Source organism: Mobula hypostoma, chromosome 6 (assembly GCF_963921235.1).
Source record: "Mobula hypostoma chromosome 6, sMobHyp1.1, whole genome shotgun sequence".
Lineage (NCBI taxonomy): Eukaryota > Metazoa > Chordata > Chondrichthyes > Myliobatiformes > Myliobatidae > Mobula > Mobula hypostoma.
The window spans coordinates 159,452,577-159,471,267 of NC_086102.1; the positions used below are offsets into that span (position 1 = coordinate 159,452,577).

The 18,691-nt window shown below is 40.5% G+C and overlaps 1 protein-coding gene across 1 annotated transcript in view; it reads left to right on the forward strand.

Annotated features, from left to right (window-relative positions):
• Positions 1–18,691, forward strand: part of cerkl (ceramide kinase-like) — a 210,632-nt gene that overhangs the window by 108,133 nt on the left and 83,808 nt on the right. Inside the window, exons 3-4 of the mRNA XM_063052059.1 lie at positions 5,152–5,286; positions 8,409–8,472. Of these exons, the coding sequence (XP_062908129.1) occupies positions 5,152–5,286; positions 8,409–8,472 (199 nt within the window). The remainder of the gene's footprint in view (positions 1–5,151; positions 5,287–8,408; positions 8,473–18,691) is intronic.

Sequence of the window (18,691 nt, forward strand, 5' to 3'; positions counted from 1 at the left end):
CAAAATTAGTTGAATATACACTCAACAGCCATTTTAGGTATTAAATCATGCTAACCTTAATCATGATTTTAATCATGCTAACCTTAAATCAGTGCTCCCCAGATTCCATCAGAACATGGACTTTGCAATGAGGAGGGAGACCTTGTTTACACAAACATTCCCGACACGTACTGGCAGAACCCTGCCCTCACCTCGGCTACTCAGACCACATCTCTGTTATGCTAATCCTAGCATACAGACCGCTGGTCAGGCGCCCCAGACCAGTTCAGAAGCAGGTGAGAACCTGGCCAGCAGGAGCCATCTCTGCTCTTCAAACTGTTTTGAACACACTGACTGGCACATGTTCAGGGAGGCTGCAACCGATGACGACTCTACCAACGTAGAGGAGTACACGGCGTCAGTGACTGGCTACATCAGCAAGTGCGTCGATGATGTCACTGTGGCCAAGACCATCACTACACGCGCTAACCAGAAGCCATGGATGACCGCGGAGGTGCCTGCGCTGCTGAGGACCCGTGACTCCGCCTTCAGAGCAGGCGACAAGGCAGCCCTAACAACAGCGAGGGCCAAACTGTCCCGGGCCATCAGAGAGGCAAAGCGTGCACATGCCCAGTGGATCCACAGCCACTTACAGGACAGTGGCGACACGTGGTGCATGTGGAAGGGCATTCAGGACATCACCAACTACAGGACAACATCACCTGACTGTGCGTGTGATGCTTCACTCCCAGATGCATTGAATAACCTCTACGCTCGTTTTGAGGTGGATAATGACGTGGCGGCAAGGAAGACCACCCCACCTCCAAATGACCAGGTGCTATGTCTTACCGTGGCCGATGTGAGGAGAACCCTGCACAGGGTCAACCCATGGAAGGCTGCTGGACCAGACAATATTCCTGGCAGAGTGCTGAGAGGATGTGCAGACCAGCTATCAGATATTCTTACTGACATCTTCAACATCTCCCTGAGCAGTGCCGTCGTTCCTACGTGCTTCAAGTCCGCCACCATCGTCCCCATGCCGAAGAAGTCTTCAGTGTCCTGCCTCAATGATTACCATCCTGTTGCACTTACATCCATCATCATGAAGTGTTTCGAGAGGCTCATCATGAGGCACATCAAGTCCCTGCTGCCCCCCCTGACTGGATCCCCTGCAGTTCACGTACCGTCCCAACTGTTCAACAGACGACGCCATTGCCATCACCCTCCACCTGGCCCTAACCCACCTGGACAAAAAAGACACATACGTTCGAATGCTGTTCATAGACTTCAGTTCAGCATACAGAGAGGAGGTGCAGCGGCTAACAGACTGGTGCAGAGCCAACAACCTGTCTCTGAATGTAAACAAAACAAAAGAGATGGTTGTTGACTTCAGGAGGACACAGAGTGACCACTCTCCACTGAACATCGATGACTCCTCCGTAGAGATCATTAAGAGCACCAAATTTCTTGGTGTTCACTTGGCAGAGAATCTCACCTGGTCCCTCAACAGTAGCTCCTTAGCAAAGAAAGCCCAGCAGCATCTCTGCTTTCTGTGAAGGCTGAGAAAAGTCCATCTCCCACCCCCCATCCTCACCACATTCTACAGAGGTTGTATTGAGAACATCTTGAGCAGCTGCATCACGGCCTGGTTCGGAAATTGCACCATCTTGGATCGCAAGACCCTGCAGCGGATAGTGAGGTCAGCTGAGAAGATCATTGGGGTCTCTCTTCCTGCCATCACAGACATTTACACCACACACTGCATCTGTAAAGCAAACAGCATTATGAAGGACCCACGCACCCCTCATACAAACTCCTCTCCCTCCTGCCATCTGGAAAAGGGCACCGAAGCATTCGGGCTCTCACGACCAGACTGTGTAACAGTTTCTTCCCCCAAGCCATCAGACTCTTCAATACCCGAGCCTGACTTGAGACCAACCTACTATACCCTCTACTGTGCCTACTGTCTTGTTTATTATTTATTATCATTTATTGTCGTGCCTGCACTGTTTCGGGCACTTTATGGAGTCCTGGATAGGTCTGTAGTCTAGTGTTGTTTTTGTGTTTTTTCTTACGTAGTTCAGTGTAGTTTCTGTATTGTTTCATGTAGCACCAAGGTGCTGGAAAACGTCGTCTCATTTTTACTATGTTCTGTACCAGCAGTTATGGTTGAAATGACAATAAAAAGTGACTTGACTTGACTTGAGGTACCTCCTGTACCTAATAAGATGGCCGCTGAGTGTACATCAAGGTTTGACATGGTGTACATTCAGAAGTGTTCTTCCGCACACAATAGCTGTAACATATGGTTTTTTGAGTTGTGTCACCTTCCTGTCAGTTTGAACCAGTCTGATCATGCTCCTCTGACTCACACAAAATGCTGGCGGAACTCAACAGGCCAGGTAACATTTATGGAAAAGAGTAAACAGGCGACGTTTCGGACTGAGATGCTTCATCAATCCCAGATCAGCAGTTTCTGAGATACTTAAACCACCTTGTCTGGCACTAATAATCATTCCACTGCAAAGCCACTTAGACATTTCTTCCTCATTTTGACATGTGTTCAGAACAATGGCTGAACCTCTTGACCATGTCTACATGCTTTTATGCATTGAGTTGCTGCCACATGATTGGCTGATTAGATAGTGTACAGGAATGCCTAATAAAGTGGCCACTATCTATATATCTCCTCATCATTCCATAGTTTGAACAGAAAGCAGAGCTGAAAACTTGCTCAGTTACAGTGATACTGAATTCTTAATCCTTAGGAGCTAAGTTCAGTTAAAAAAATAGTAAGTAGAAAAATAGAAAACCATATGCTTGTTTCTCTATAAGTAATGAAGGAAATGTGGTTAGTAATATAAATGCTAGGAAAAATCTAATTAATCGGAACAAAACTAAAGAAAGTAAGTACTAGTAAAATACTGCTTCTAATATTGTATTGAATAGGTCTGAAAGCTGATAAATTTTCAGGGCGTGCAAATGTAGGTCACAGAATACTAAAATGTAGCCATGGAATTAGTGATTGCATTGATAGTGAAACTGCAGAATTTTATAGATCATTGAATGGTTCCTGCAAATAGGAAGATGACAAAGATAAACCCATTATTTAAAAAAGAGGGAGAGAAAATATACTTACTGACCATGTTTCATTATATCAGTGATGGAGCAATGCTTATAAAGAAAGTGGTAACAGGACACCTAGAAAATATCAACTTGATTAGACAACAGCAGAATGGATTTATGTGAAAGATTTTAAATGACATACCCACTTGAAATTGTTTCATTGTGAAGTAAATAATTTTATTGCATTGAAGACTACTAAGAATTAAGTGTACTGCAATAGTCAGTTTGCAGATTGACCTGTACTTGGTCATTAATCTATTGTTTTACTGTGGTCATATAGTAGAGTTATTCTGCTGAAATTTGTTATTCTAACTGCTACACATAACTTGTTGAGAATTCACAAGTCAGAAGATTTTTGGCAATATGATATTTTCCCATGGACAGCACAATGGCATGGGGAAAATTATCACAACTTGGTAGTGATTTGTGTGATCTACATCAGCTTGAAGCTTGAGGAAAGGCCTTATGTTGTTTAAGTTTAGATTTTCTATGTTTCTAATTCAAGTTGCATTTTTGAGACATGATGTACACCGGCTGCAGGAAGAATGTTTAGATCATCTGCATGATTAACACTTATTGTTCTTATTTCAAAGGCGATTGAAAATAAGGTGATATACACACAGGAGTAATTCACATCCACAGTCTAATTGAGAAATATTTTACCTTTAAAGATTTAGCTTAACCACCTAATGGATTTTAAACAAGTGGTATTGATCTACAAAATAAGTGCTTGGCAATTAAAAGAAACTCTACTGTTCAAATTTGCTGTTTGTTTAGTACTTCCTTACTAGAGGAAACTTACTGCAAGCTAATTTTTTTGCTTTTCCAAATAGGTGTTTAATTTGGCCAGATTAGAGAGCTGCTATGTGTCCAGAAATCAGATGAGGCTTTCACCTGCCTTTAATTCTAAAGCAGAGACACAAGTGTGCAATGTAGCATATGTATATTGTGAATGTTGCATGTCGGATCTGTACCAGTGATATTCTGCAGGGATCCGTTCCAGGACGTCTGCTCTTTGTGATTTTTATAAATGACATGGATGAGTAAGTGGAAGGAGTGGTTTAGTAAATTTCAAGATTATACAAAGGTTGGTGGAATTGATAATAGTGTGGAGGATTGTGATAGGTTGCAATGGGACATTAACAGTATGTAGAGCTGGGCTGAGAGGTGGAAGATGGAGTAAAAACGTGAAGTGATTCACTTTGGAAGATGAAATTTGAAGGCAGCATACAGGGTTAATGGCAGGATTCTTAACAGTGTGGAGGAAAGAGGGATCTTGGAGTTCACATTAATAGATCCCTCAAAGTTACAGCACAAGTAGATAGCATTATTAAGAAGGCGTAAGCTGTGTTGGCCTTAATTAGTCAGGGTATTGAGTTTGAGCCATGAGGTAATGTTGCAGCTCTATAAAAACCCTGGGTAGACTACACTTGGAATATTTTGTTTAGTTCTGATCTCTTCATTATAGGAAGGATGGGGAAGCTTTAGAGGGTGCAAAGGAGATTTATCAGAATGCTGTTTGGACTAGAGAGCATGTCTTATGAGGATAGTTTGAGTGACTTGGAGCGCTCCTTTGGAGTGAAGGAGGATGAAAGGTGACTTAATAGAGATGTACAAGATTATAAAAGACATAGATTGAATGGATAACCAGTGCAGAATCGGCTAATATGAGGGAGAGGGGCATAATTTAAAGGTGATTGGAGGAAAGTATGGGGAGAATGTTAGAACTAAGTTCTTTACACAGCTGGTGGCTTATGTGTGGAACACCCTGCTAGGAGTGGTGGTAGAGACAGATAAATTAAAGGGCATTTAAGAAACTCCTAGATAGGCATACAGATAATAGAAAAATAGAGAGCTTTGTATGAGGGAAGGCTTAGATTGATATTAGAGTTGGTGTAAAAGCTGACACAATATTCTAGGTCGAATGGCTTGTACTGTGCTGTTATGTTCTATGTTCTTGCAAAGAAAATGCTATATTTTTAAAATGACAGTGAAGAAAGCCAAGATGGAATATGGCAAAATTATTTTCTTTTACTTACTTTACAGGATACTTTCCAAAGAGACCGAAATCACTGAAAGTTATTATCAACCCATATAGTCACAAAAAGGAAGCTAAACAAGTTTACTATGAACGTGTTGCACCTCTTTTCAAGCTGGCTGATATTAAGACAGACATCACCAGTGAGTTGACCAGATTTTCGTATGCTTATCTGCACATCTGACATTTAAGTATTTCATATTTAATGTAATACGGTAAACTGAATGGTCCGGGTTAGATGATCTGTTATGTGCATACCAAGGAACTTGGTGCTCTTCACTCTCTCCACAGCAGAGGTGTGCATTGGAGAGTGGTTGACTTGTGCCCTCCTGAAGTCCACAATCATCTCTTTTGTCTTGTCCACGCTGAAACTCTGGTTGTTGTTCTCACAACATCTGACAAGCCTCTCTACTTCCTCTTTAAATGCCGACTAATCATTGTTGTTGATGAGGTGATCACTGTTGTATCATCAACAAACTTGCAACAAATGATGCAATTTCAGCTGGATTTGACAGTGCAGTCATGAGTCAGCAGTGTGAATAGCAATGGACTGAGCTTACAGCCCTGAGGAGGTGGGGGGTGGTGGGAAAGGAAACAGTTCTTAGAGTAATAGAGCATGAGATGTTGCTGCCAACTCAGACTCACTGGGTCTTCCTGTCAAGAAGTCCAAGATCCAGTTACAGAGAGGCATGTTGAGTCCCACTGAGGATAGTTTGCCCACTAGCTTCTGTGGGATAATGATTGTGTTAAACACTGAGCTGAAGTCAATGAACATCATCCTTGCATATGAGGCATTGTTTTCTAGGTGGGACAGGCAGAGTGGGGGAGTGAGGCTATGGCATCTTCAATGGGTGGGTTTGAGCTGTAGGCAAACTGGAAAGAGTTCAATGTAGCTGGAAGGTGTGATTCTGAATTAGAAATCAAATATGATTTAAATTGCAGAGAATGGAGAAGGTGGAAAGTATAAAGGAAGTGTTTGCATTAGACCAAGAGAAACGGAATGACGCGAGTATTGTATGGTGCCAACAGGAAGATTGATGAACTTCATCAATGGGTCAGATCTGTCTGAAGGAGATGTTAGTGGTTGAAGATGAATGGGAACAGTGTGGCGTGTGGCCAAGTGGTTAGGGCGTTGGACTAGTGATCTGAAGGTCATGCCTTGGCCGAGGCAGCTGTGTGTCCTTGAGCAAGGCACTTAACCACACAATGCTCCAGTCTACCCAGCTGAGAATGGGTACCGGCGAAAATGCTGGGGGTTAACCTTGCAATAGATTGGCGTCCTATCTGGCGGGGGGTGGGGGGGGGGAAGTCTCGTACTCTCAGTCGCTTCACGCCATGGAAGCCGGCATAAGCACTGGCCTGATCAGCCACAAGGCTCATGACAGACTGTAATGAATGGGAACAAGGAAGAAAAGAAAGTCAGACTGGAACTGGGGTTACAAATCATGGTAGTTTGTGAAATAAGAGGATATTTGGAAATAGTAGTTACAGCAATGTTTATGGAGAGAAAAAATGATTAAATGCCATCAACCTATGAGGTTAATTTCAAAGTGGTCAGTTCTGAATCAATTTGAGAAGGCTACTTGTCTGATTTTGTTGAATTCAGTGTTAAATTCTAATGGTTTTAGCATGCCATTTTTGTAGTTGTAGTTGTTCTATCTTAAACTATGTGGGTTGGAGAGGGATTGATAAAGACTTAAAATAGTGAGTTAGCAATATTTTAAAAAATCCAGCCTACATGTTCATGCTATAAAATGCCTATGAAAAGTGCCACCACGATTTTATAAACGCAATTAATACTTTTTTCATGATTTCTCTAACTTGAGCAGTTTTCGGTTATTCCTCTGCATGCATAAATATGTGTGGCAGAGTTTAATGGCATACCACAAAGTTTATGAATTGGTTTTTTTTCTCTTCATTCCCATACAAAGCATTTATTAAATGAACAAAGTAGATGAATTGCAGAACAGTACTTTTCAGATTTAGATGACATATTTTGATTAAAAGGACAAGTAATCTATATTGTTCGATTTTTAAAAAAAATTTTACTTTTTCTGAGAAGCTGGCTAATGTCGGATATGTCAGTATTCTGCTCAGCAGTTTTATTTACTGTGCCACAAATGCAGTGGATGTCATTGTTTTTAGGTGTCTTAATCCAAATAATTTAAATGTTCACTGCTCCCCCTACAGTTATATTGAATAATTTACGCTAGGGTGTTCTGCATTTATTTTGTGATACAGATAGACTTGCTGGCAATTAAATGCAAAATGGAGTTTGTCAGTTAATTATTTTTTCATTGCTAATTCTTAAAAATAAAAATTATTGCTAATCCTAGATGCTACAATTTCAAGCAGAGGTGAAACAATTGTTCAATATGTTAAGCATTTTTAAGAGTATTTGCTAATAGAAGCATTATAAGCCATATTTGCAATTTTTAAGTAATTCTTTCAAATAATCTCATGGACAAATTTAATGCATTTTTAAAGTAGTGCTTTGCTGAAATTATGACCAGAAGCACACTGGTACCGGGAAACAGACAAGCATGAAAGATTAATGTAATCTTGCAGATAATGATGCACATTCTTACACAAAAAATCCATCTGCAAGTGTCATGTCAGTCATCAGAAATCTTTGATGGGTAGATACAGCTGGGCCGTCTCTTCTGGCAAAGCTGCTCTAGAAAATGCTAAATGTAGTTATGATGCTTAGTGCCATCTGCAGCATGCCAGCTCATCCCTTCTTCATTGGCATTTAGAATGCCACATAGGGCATAAGCAGTAGAGATGACAATATGGAGTGACAGATTCGGACCCTCTGGAGACTGTAAACTCTGGTGTGTAGCTTTTGCCACCTTCCCACTACTTCCATTTGATGATGTTGCTGGTGTTTTCGTGTACTTTATACTTTTTCATTCAAAGTAATGTTTCTTTATTCCTTTAATTATAAGATTACATACTTAAAAATAAACCTGAACAGAACTAAATCATGGCATGATAAATGTAAAAATGAGTAATTAGAAGATTCTATACAGATGTATTCAATTTTGGTAAAATCAGTACAAACTGCCTTGGCATCTAATTATATGTTTTCATTGCTTTTTCCCCTTAATTATAAAATAGATTTTCTAGTAAAATTTGCCTTTTATTGCCTTACCATATGTTCATACATATGGCAACCACATTCAACAGTCCCAAATTTTTTTTAAAAAAGTGTTCTCAAATCTTTAGATCATTTAATTTTTATATGCCTGATTTTCTTTTGTAGTTACAGAGTACCAAGGACATGGATTCTTGATTCTCAAGGAGTGTGATTTTCAAGAATTTGATGGGTATGTTCTTCTTGAAACATCATTCTCAATGTATTTTTTGGATGTTGTCAGTCTGTGATAAGTAAGGAAAGGAAATGTACGTCGCATCCAGAGTTTCTCTGGTTAGCGGACGATATCCCTCCATGCCTCTCTGACGTAGTGGGAACCGCGTACGAGGCAAGTTACAGCAGTGGTTTGCCATTGCCTTCTGCCAGGTGAGTTTCCAAAGAGATCACCAGCTCATAACCCAGCACAGATGGAATGTGTGCACGGGAGCCGGCTGGATTCGAACTCGGGACCTTCCGTCCCGAAGTCCAGCACTGATGGACTAGTTTGGAGTAATATGGCTTTTAGACAAAGAATTTCTCATGTCTCAGTGGGTATGAGTTTAATTACCTGTTCTGGTGTGGAGGCTGAGCATTGCAATTATTGTAATATTTTTCTGTTCTTATTTACAATGGTGAAACTTGTATACAAAGCCAAGGCAAACCACCTAACCTGTTAATGAAAAGCAATTGATAAAACTACTTTCACCTGTATCAGTATTTACATCTTCAATGTATTCTTCCAATAGTTTGTCCCAAATAGGTTGTATGAAATTCAGTCTTTTTGGTAGTGAATAGCACATCAGGTTTCAGATGAAATGAAGTTTAATAAAGACAATTCAGTGTATGTTTTTATTATGTTAATCTGCAGATTGTCACCTTTTTTGTGACCCTGCTAACATGGTTTTTGTTCACTCTTGAGAATAGTATATTCCAACTTTTAGAAGAGGTAGACAAAATGGAAAAGGGGGATGGTCTCCTGATGATAAATCATGAGAGGAAGGCAATTGAGAGAAAAGATCTTGGCTCTGAAAATCATGAAGCTGAATCAGTGTGGGCGAGGCAAAGAAACAGCAAGGAGCAGAAGACATCAGTAGGAATTGCCTGCAGGCCTTCAAACAGTAATTGTAATGTAGGGCATGGTATAAATCAAGAAATTACGGATTCATGTATTGAGGGTAATACAAGTGACCTCTGCATTAAGGCCATTGAAGAATTAGAAATGTGTCCTTATGGAATTCACAAATGACTACCTTAAAAACTTGAGATACAGAATAAAATTCACTCAAATAGAATTAATCTTGGGGGAAAATTTAAAAATATTTCCAACTTTAAATTCTTTTCATAGCTTTGTGCTGCGGCAAATCAAGATATGGACTGTATTCGAGGAAAGGAACACCACCACCCCATAATGCAAGAATTGCTGATATAATATTAATGGCCACTTGAATTACTCTTCAGCATGGCAAACAAATTGGCAATAGTAATGTGAATGATGTGTGAATGATGACTTTGTGGACTCTATAAATGATGAATTAAATAGGTTAGTGCTACAGAACCCATGAGGGAATGGGCTATCCTGTAGTTCATACTGATTTTATCAAAAATGAACACAGGTCTTCCCCAATTTGTTGGTGCCTGACTAATGGATAACATTTGGAAGACTGGTAGGATGGATGGGATGGATTTGCCAGCTGCTGCAGTGCTGTAGGCATTTTTGCCAGGCGGTAACGGAATAGGGTACTTCCATTCTCTTCTCTCCCCACCACACCCCTGCAAGCTGTAAGATTGAGAACTGGGTCAAGCTGAGCAGAGCTGGGAGCGCTGAGCAGACTTGATCACTTAATGAGTCAGTGAGGCTGGATGACAGCCGCTCTTTCCATGTCTGCTCACTCTCCCATCACAACTGCTTCTATGAACTCCTCCCATGCATCTTTTGTTTAATTCTGACTTACAAACCATACTTAGCAATGGACCCATATTGTAACGATGACTGTGTATATGTCAATAGACCTCATCTACTTCTATTTCCTTCTTGTTCATCATACTACAATTTGATTTTGTTCAGTTTTACTTTTAAGATATTTTTCTAATATTTATGATTGTAAAAAAAATTACCCTGGAAAAAGTGTGATATACAGGAGTGCTCTGGTTTGGTTCAGTGAAAAAAGATTAATTAACAATATGTTTTTAAAAGACGCTTTTAAGGAAGACTAATATGGTGGAAATTTATATCAAGGTTGAAAGTGATTTCTTCCATCTGAAACTGCAGTATTGAGACTAAGCAATGTACATTACGTCTCTTGAAAATTCATGAAACTACATTAAAAGCTACAATGGCAAACAAGCAATGGATAACATTTAAAGAATTTGTGTTTCATTTACAACAAATATATATTCCTTTATAAGGCAAAATATCTCAACAGTTTGATTGGTCCTGTCAAGGCTAACAAGAGGGATTAAAGGCTGTATTAGATCGGATTATAATGTTGTCAGAAGTAGCTGTAGACCTAACTAATAGGAAAATTTCAGGTTTCAGGAAAAGGCAAACCAGAATGTGAATGAGGAAAGTGAAAATAGAATGCAAGAATAAACTTCAGAAAGACACAAAATCAGGTTGCAAATCCTAGAGAAAAGAATGACAAAAGCTAGTGTGTCTGCATTACATATCAAGACAGGAAAAATAGTAATTGGTGAATAAAGGGCAGAGAAAATAAGTGAATATGTTTTTGTCTGTCATCATGGAACCTGTTGAGCTTAGAGTGGAGTGTTACTGAGGAGCTAAAAGAAATTGTCCCTCTTCATGCAGCTGATGAATCCAGTGGAACAGCAGAGACCAATACAGTTTGACACCAGCAGCGATGTTGGATTTGCCAGTCAGTGTAGAACTCAGTGTAGGATTGCCTTAGGGACCCCAACTCCAGATTCTTTAGGGTTTACTTCAAAAGCCTTTCCCATGACTGGGTATAAGTGCAAGGTAGTGGAGGTTTGAGATTAGAGTTTTCCTTCTCTTGGATGAGCTGCCAGCCACAGTTAACAAGCCCCATCTGCCAGGAGCAACAATTTTAAGGCACCAGTAATCTGACTTTGCCCCTTCTTCAGTCAGTAAAAGCGGTTCTGGCAGGTTTCGTAGCTAAGCCGCACATGAAGGCCAAGAGCTGGACTCGGTGTCACAGACTATTTCCAATATTAGAAAAGATACACTTAAAGAAATTGAAGGAAAGTTTCAGCAGATTGACTCATGTGTTTGGAGTTTATCTGGTACAGAGCAATTAAGTACATGGAGTCACAAAGGATCTCATTGAAATGTGCAAAATTCTCAAGGTCTTGACAAGGTAGATATGGGGATGATTTTTGCTTTAGCTATGTTATCTAGAACATGACCTCCCAGTCACAAAATAAGATTTTGGCCAGTGTGGATCTTTGGAATTCTCTGTACATGAGGATTGTAGAGCTTTAGTCACGGAGTATGCTCAAAACAGAGTTCAGTACAAGTTTGTTTAGAAAGAGAATTATTACTGCCTCCCAGTTCTGTTTCTACGCTCATAATCTCTCCCATAATCATGCTTTTTCTTCCTATGCCTCTTTTCAAACTTGTCAGTAGCTGAGCAGTTTCATCAGCTCTGAGGGTTTCAATAATAAACAGGCAGTTCTCCATCTATCAGTCACTTGTGGACATATCTGGTTCCTGCTGGATACTTGGGCATTTGCCTCCTCATCTACATATTTACTTACTTTCCCTTTCAAAATGTAGTGGCATCCTGTGTAGTCTTCATTAGCAGTTTCAGACTGTGCATCTGCCTTGTTCATCACAGGAATCAATCTTCTGCAATCTTAAATGTACTCTCTATGTTGCAGCCATAGGTAGGCAGACGATAAATGACTCGTTTGTGAGACTATAATTGTGTCCAGTATTCCAGCTATGGTCTCACCAAGGCTCTACGAGGGGTGATTGATAAGCTTGTGGCCTAAGGTAAAGGAGTCAATCTTAGAAAATCTAGCACATTTATTTTTCAACATAGTCCCCTCCTACATTTGCACACTTAGTCCAGCGGTCGTGGAGCATACAGATACAGCAGGGGTGATTGATACGTTCATGGCCTAAGGTAGAAGGAGATGAGTTATACAGCTCTCGTCAAATGCACGTGCAGTTCAACTCTTTGAGTGATTGTGCAGAAAGTTTGAAGTTAATAACTTATCTCCTTCTACCTTAGGCCATGAACTTATCAATCACCCCTGACGAGTTATTAACTGATGAATTATTAACTTCAAACTTTCTGCATAATCACTCAAAGAATTGAACTGCATGTGCATGTAATGAGAGCTGTATAACTCATCTCCTTCTACCTTAGGCCACGAACATATCAATCACCCCTGCTGTGGACACTTTCTGGAAGTCCAAGATCTGTACACTCCATGACCGCTAGACTAAGTGTGTAAATGTAGGAACGGACTATGTTGAAAAATAAATGTGTTAGGTTTTTTAAAATTGACTCCTTCTACCTCAGGCCACGAACTTATCAATCACCCCTGGTATATAATTTAGTAAGTCTAAGAGTTAGTCATCTTAATATACAAAGCTTTTCGTAATATAGTTCTGCATATAGTTTGCCTTCCTAATTTCCTTCCCTACCTGAATGTTAACTTTTATTGTACAAGGACACCAATGTCTCTTAAGAAAATCAAAATCAAAATCTATCAACAGAAAAAATGAATCTTGTTTTCTATTTTCTTATTGCAAAGTGGATAACCTCACATTTTTTTGGTTATATTCCATCTACTTAACCTGTCTATCTCCCATTTGAGGTTTCTTTGCATCTCCCTCACATTTCATATTTCTATCCAGCTATGTTTCATCAACAAATTGGAATATATTACATCTGATCCTCTCTTTCAAACCATTGATATAGAATGTGAGCAGCTGAGGCCCGGGCATCATTTCCAGCAGCACCCCACTAGTTCTATTCTCCTAACCTATAAATGCCCTGTTTAATTTCTGCCTTTCGTTTTCTGTTTATGAATCAACTTTCAATTCATGCCTGTATATTATCATTATGTTCTAAGTAACCCCTCCTGTGACACCTTTTCCAAGATCTTCTGCAAATATTTCACCGCATGTATTACATTAATTGCATGCTTTCTCTAAGATGCAGGTTATCAAGACCTTGGGGTTTGTTGCCTTTAAAGCTATCAATTAATGCAATGCTAATATTCTTATAGTTCTTTTCGGTTGTTCATAGCTTGTATTTTGTTTGTCCTTTTTTATCAGCGTTTCTCCTTGTGCTGAATAATGAAAATTTCTCAGTTACAGGTGTCCCCAGCTTTTCGAACGTTCGCTTTACGAAACCTCACTGTTACGAAAGACCTACATTAGTTCCCTGTTTTCGCTAACAGAAGGTGTTTTCACTGTTACGAAAAAAGGCAGCGGGCGAAAAAAAAACAGCGCGCGCCCCGAGCAGCCGCTCTCCCCTGGATTCGGAACAGCATTCTCACCAGCATTGCTTAAACACGTGCCTGTGAGCAGCCGTTAGCAAGATGAGTTCTAAGGTATCGGAAAAGCCTGAAAGGATTCGTAAGGGTGTTACATTTAGCTTAAAACTAGACATAATTCAGCGTTTCGATCATGGTGAATGAACTAAGGACAAAGTGAGTTTGGTTTGTGGAAGCTGACGAACCTGATGTTGAAGAGGTTTTGGCATCCCATGACCAAGAACTGATAGATGAAGAGCTGATGCAATTGGAAGAAGAAAGGATAACAATCAAAACCGAATGCAGTAGCGAACGGACCAAAAGTGAAATCGTCCAGGAACTGAATGTGAAGCAACTGCGTGAGATTTTCGCTGCAATGATAAAGTACGACTTTAATTTTGAAAGGGTACGTCAGTTTAGGGCATATTTGCAAGATGGTTTACAAAGAACTGTATGATAGAAAAATGTGCGAGGCTAGAGGTCAAGCATGCTGTCATTTTTCAAGCCTTCCACAGCAGACGACGAACCTCGACCTTCGACATCGAGGCAGGCAGACACAGGCAGGGGAAACCTGTATTGGGGTTACTTTTTTGACAACATTGTAATTTTCCCCCCACCAGTTTTCTTTGTTTTTTGCCTTAAAATGTGTTAATTATAAATTCGGTAATGTTTCTTTAAATATTATAAGCACTTGTTTTATGGCTAATATTGCATGCAGTCAGATTATAGAAGTAAGGAAAAACTACCTGTAATTGCATTTCATAAGCAGTACCTCAGGATTGAAGCTGACTTTAAGGTAGCTAATGAGGGAAACCTGTGACTTAAAGTATCTGTCACAGGTAGGGCAAGAGGGGTATGATGAAATAGGTGACTAGATTGAGATGGGTGTGTTGTTTCAAATGGACTTTACTATTTCAATGTCATCCCAAAATCTTTTTGAGACTTTTGGTACCTCTAAATATCCTGCAGGAAGAGTCAGTGAGACACCAAATCATCTCATTTTTGACAGCAAAGTCCACTCCATGAAGGCATCATTATTTTACTGGTTTGTCCTTCATGTTCTTTGAGTTGGCCAACTTCTGCCTATTGTGTCTTAAAAATGCTTCTGTTCCCAGTCTCTGATGGTGGAATAGGGTTCTGATGTCCTCCAAGGGCTGTCTGCAATGAGTACAGATATTGCTGGTCATGGCCTCTTATTGGGAAGAGCGGAATTAGCTGTTTAATTTGGGTAGTTATTACCAGTTATCACATGGGCTTGATGGAGCAAGTTGTGGTTCAGTGACAAGGTCATCTGAGATGACTGGAGAGAAGATTTTCTTTTATTAACAGACACATATCAATGACTATGAATATGTATGCATTCTCACACGTTGTCAGTTCACTCCTTGTTCATCCACCACCTTGCGATGGCTCAGTTCTTCACAACATTTTTGCCTTCAATGTATCTTTGGCCCAACAACCTCCATCCAGTTGTCCCATGAACCTTTATACCTCCTCCCCCCCTACAATTTCTGCAACGTATTTCCATTGGCATTCCTCTTCCTCTCTGCAGGCATGCCCCTACCTCCACCAATTTTTCTCTAGGCTCTCTGTTGCTTTTCAAACCCCTCTTTCCCAACCCTGCACCACCATGCACTACTGCCGAGTTGCTTTTCAGAAGTTCTGGCTGGGATATGAGATGGCTGATGACAGTGGTCTTGGTTCAATTGATGATTCATTTGGCCACAGCAATGCTGTTGTTCTCAACAACATTGGGCCTAGAGTGCTATATGATGAACTTGTCATTGTGTGAAATTCATACATTTTCCTGTGGCTACACAACACTTTCACCAGGTGTACTGGTTTCCTCCCTCATTCCAGGGAAGTGAAGATTAGTCACTGTAAATTGCTTCAGACTGTACATGCTTGGTAGAATCTGAGGGAATTTATGGGAATGTGGAAAAGGATAGTGGGATTGCCTGGTGAGCCATTATTCTCTCAATTAGCCAAAATGACCTCACCTATTGATAGGAAATCTTTTGATAGAGTGGATGGTGACAACTGTTTTCTTCACCTCACAAAACTAGAACTAGAAGGTATAGTCTCGGGCTATTACAGTGGATAATTAAGAGTGAGGTGTTTTTTCATAAAAGATGTAAATCTTTGCATGCTTCCTTCTCGCTGCTGCCATCAAGAAGAAGGTACAGGAGGCTCAGAACCCACCCCACCAGGTTCAGGAGCAGTTATTGCCTCTCAACCATCAGGCTCCTGAACCAGAGGGGATAACTTCACTTGCCCCGTCACCAAAATATTTTCACAACTATGAACTCACTTTCAAGGGCTCTTCATCTCATGCTCTCAATATTTATTGCTTATTAATTAATTAATTAATTATAATAATAATTATTATTATTATTTGCACAGGTTGTTTTCTTTTGGACATAGGTTGTTTGTCCATCCTGCTGAGTGCGGTCTTTCATTGATTCTGTTGTGTTTCTTGGATTTACTACGCATGCTTCAAGAAAACGAATCTCAGAGTTGTATATGGTGACATATCTGTACTTTGGTAATAAATTTTAAACTTTGAACTGAATATTTCAGCGATCATATGGGAATGTGGAATTCAGCTATAGGATTGGCCATAATCTTATTAACTGGTCCTCATGGACAGATAACTTACTCCTGCCTCCATACTCAGAATCAGAATCATCAGAATAAGATTTATCACCACTGATATACTGTACATTGTGACAATTGTTGTGGGAGCATAACAATGCAAGGCATAAACATGACTAAGTTACGATAAATAAATAGTGCAAAACATGAATATGAGGTATTCAGGGAATCATTCCAAACCTGAAACTTTGTGACTGGGTCTTCAAGCCCCTGTACCTCCTCCCTAGAAGAGGGCATGTCCCGGATGGTAAGAGTCCTTAATGATGGGTGCCACCTTCTTGGGGCATTGCCTTTTGAACATGTCCTTGATGGTTGGGAGGGTAGTACCCATGTTGGAGCTGCCTGAGTCTTCTGGTCTTGTGCATTGGAGTCTCCAGGGTGTGGTGTAACCATTCAGAAGCTCCTCAAATTTGTAATGATGTATAGCCACTTCATGCCTTCTTTGTGATTGCATCAATGTGCTGGGCCCAAGATAGATCCTCTGAAAGGTTGATACCCAGGAACTTGAAGCTGCTCACCCTTTCCACCTCAATGTTCCGTGTCCAAAAAGGAAGCATTGCTGGAAATATATATGTGCATAAAATTTATGTGGGAAGCATTTGGAAAATAGTGATTATAAGATTAGGGTTAGTGTGGTCGTGGAAATAGAAATTGCAAGTGTGAAAATGTAAAAGAGATGTCAAGGACTTGTGGAAGTCACTGAAGAGACTTAATAAATTGATTGAAAAGCTACAGTGACATGAAACAGCAAGAGCAGAGCTTTAAGTACAGGAGACTGATAGAAATGATGAAATAGATGCTAGATTGATGACTTGTGTGAATTAGGAAACACTGCTTTTAGTGCAGAAAGTGTTGGCAAGCATTGAGTACAAAGTTTTCAAAAAATGGCGAAGGAGATGCAAGGAATAATGTTACGAACATGTTGTAATTTGGAATGTCAAACAAGAAAAAATCTGCAGAAGCTGGGAATCCAAGCAACAGACACATAACACTGGGGGAGCTCAGCAGGCCAGGCAATATCTATGGAAAAGCGCACAATCCATGTTTTGGACCAAGAACCTTTGGCAGGACTGGAGAAAAAAAGTTGAAGAGTAAATTTAAAAGTGGGGGGAGGGGAGAGAGAAACACAAGGTGATAGGTGACACCTGAAGGGTGAGGGATGAAGTGAAGAGCTGGGAAGTTGATTGGTGAAGGAGATACAGGGTTGGAGGAGTCTGATAGAAGGCCATGGAAGAAAGAAAAGAGGGGAGGAGCACCAGATGGAGGCTATGGTTGAGCAAGGAGATAAGGTGAGAGAGGGAAAAGGGAATGGGGAATGGTGAAGGTGTGTGGGGGGATGTATTACTGGAAGTTTGAGAAATCAATGTTCATGCCATCATGTTGGAGGCTACCTGGCCGGAATATAAGGTGTTGTTCCTCCAAACTGAATGTGGCCTCATCTCAACAGTATCTCAACATGGATTGACATATTGGAATGGGAAGTGGAATTAAAATGGGTGGCCACTGGGAGAACGCACTTTTTCAGGCGGACAGAGCATAGGTGCTCTGCGAAGTGGTCTCCCAATCTACGTTGAGTCTCACCGAAATACAGAAGGCCACACCGGAAGCACCGGCCACAGTATATGACCCCAGCAGACTTACAGGTGAAATGTCGCCTCACCTGAAAGGACTGTTTGGGACCCTGACTAGTGTAGTGCTTGTTGTGCTTGCAAGGTTAAGTGATGGGAGGGGTGAGCGGACAAGGGAGTCGAGTAGGGAGTAATCCCTGAGGAAAGCAGAAAGTGTGGGGGAGGGAAAGATGTGCTTGGTGGTGGGATCATATTGGAGATGGTCTCGGCCTGAAACATCGACTTTACTTGTAAAATTAGTGGAACTCTGCTGAATTTCAGTTCTGATTAACTGAACAGTTTCAAAAAACAGGCAAAAACATAACAGACTGAGTGGTCCCATTGGTTATATCATGCTAAAATTTTATGAAATGCAGATTTTTTTTTTTACAAGATTTTTTCATATTTAAAGCACTTAACATTTTTCAAGTGTCTTAATATTTATTCATCAGTGAATTCAACTGTCAAATAACAAGACATTGCTTCATCTTTGTTCTGCCTTACATGGATCCTATATGTTCTTGTATATTTTCCTTACACTGTCTGCCTCTGCAGCACACACAACATGTTGGAGGAATTCAGCAGCTCAGGCAGCGTCTGTGTTTATGTTTTGGGCCAGGACCCCTCATCAGGACTGGAAAGGAAGGGGAGGAGACACCAGAGTAGGAAGGTGGGGGGAGAACA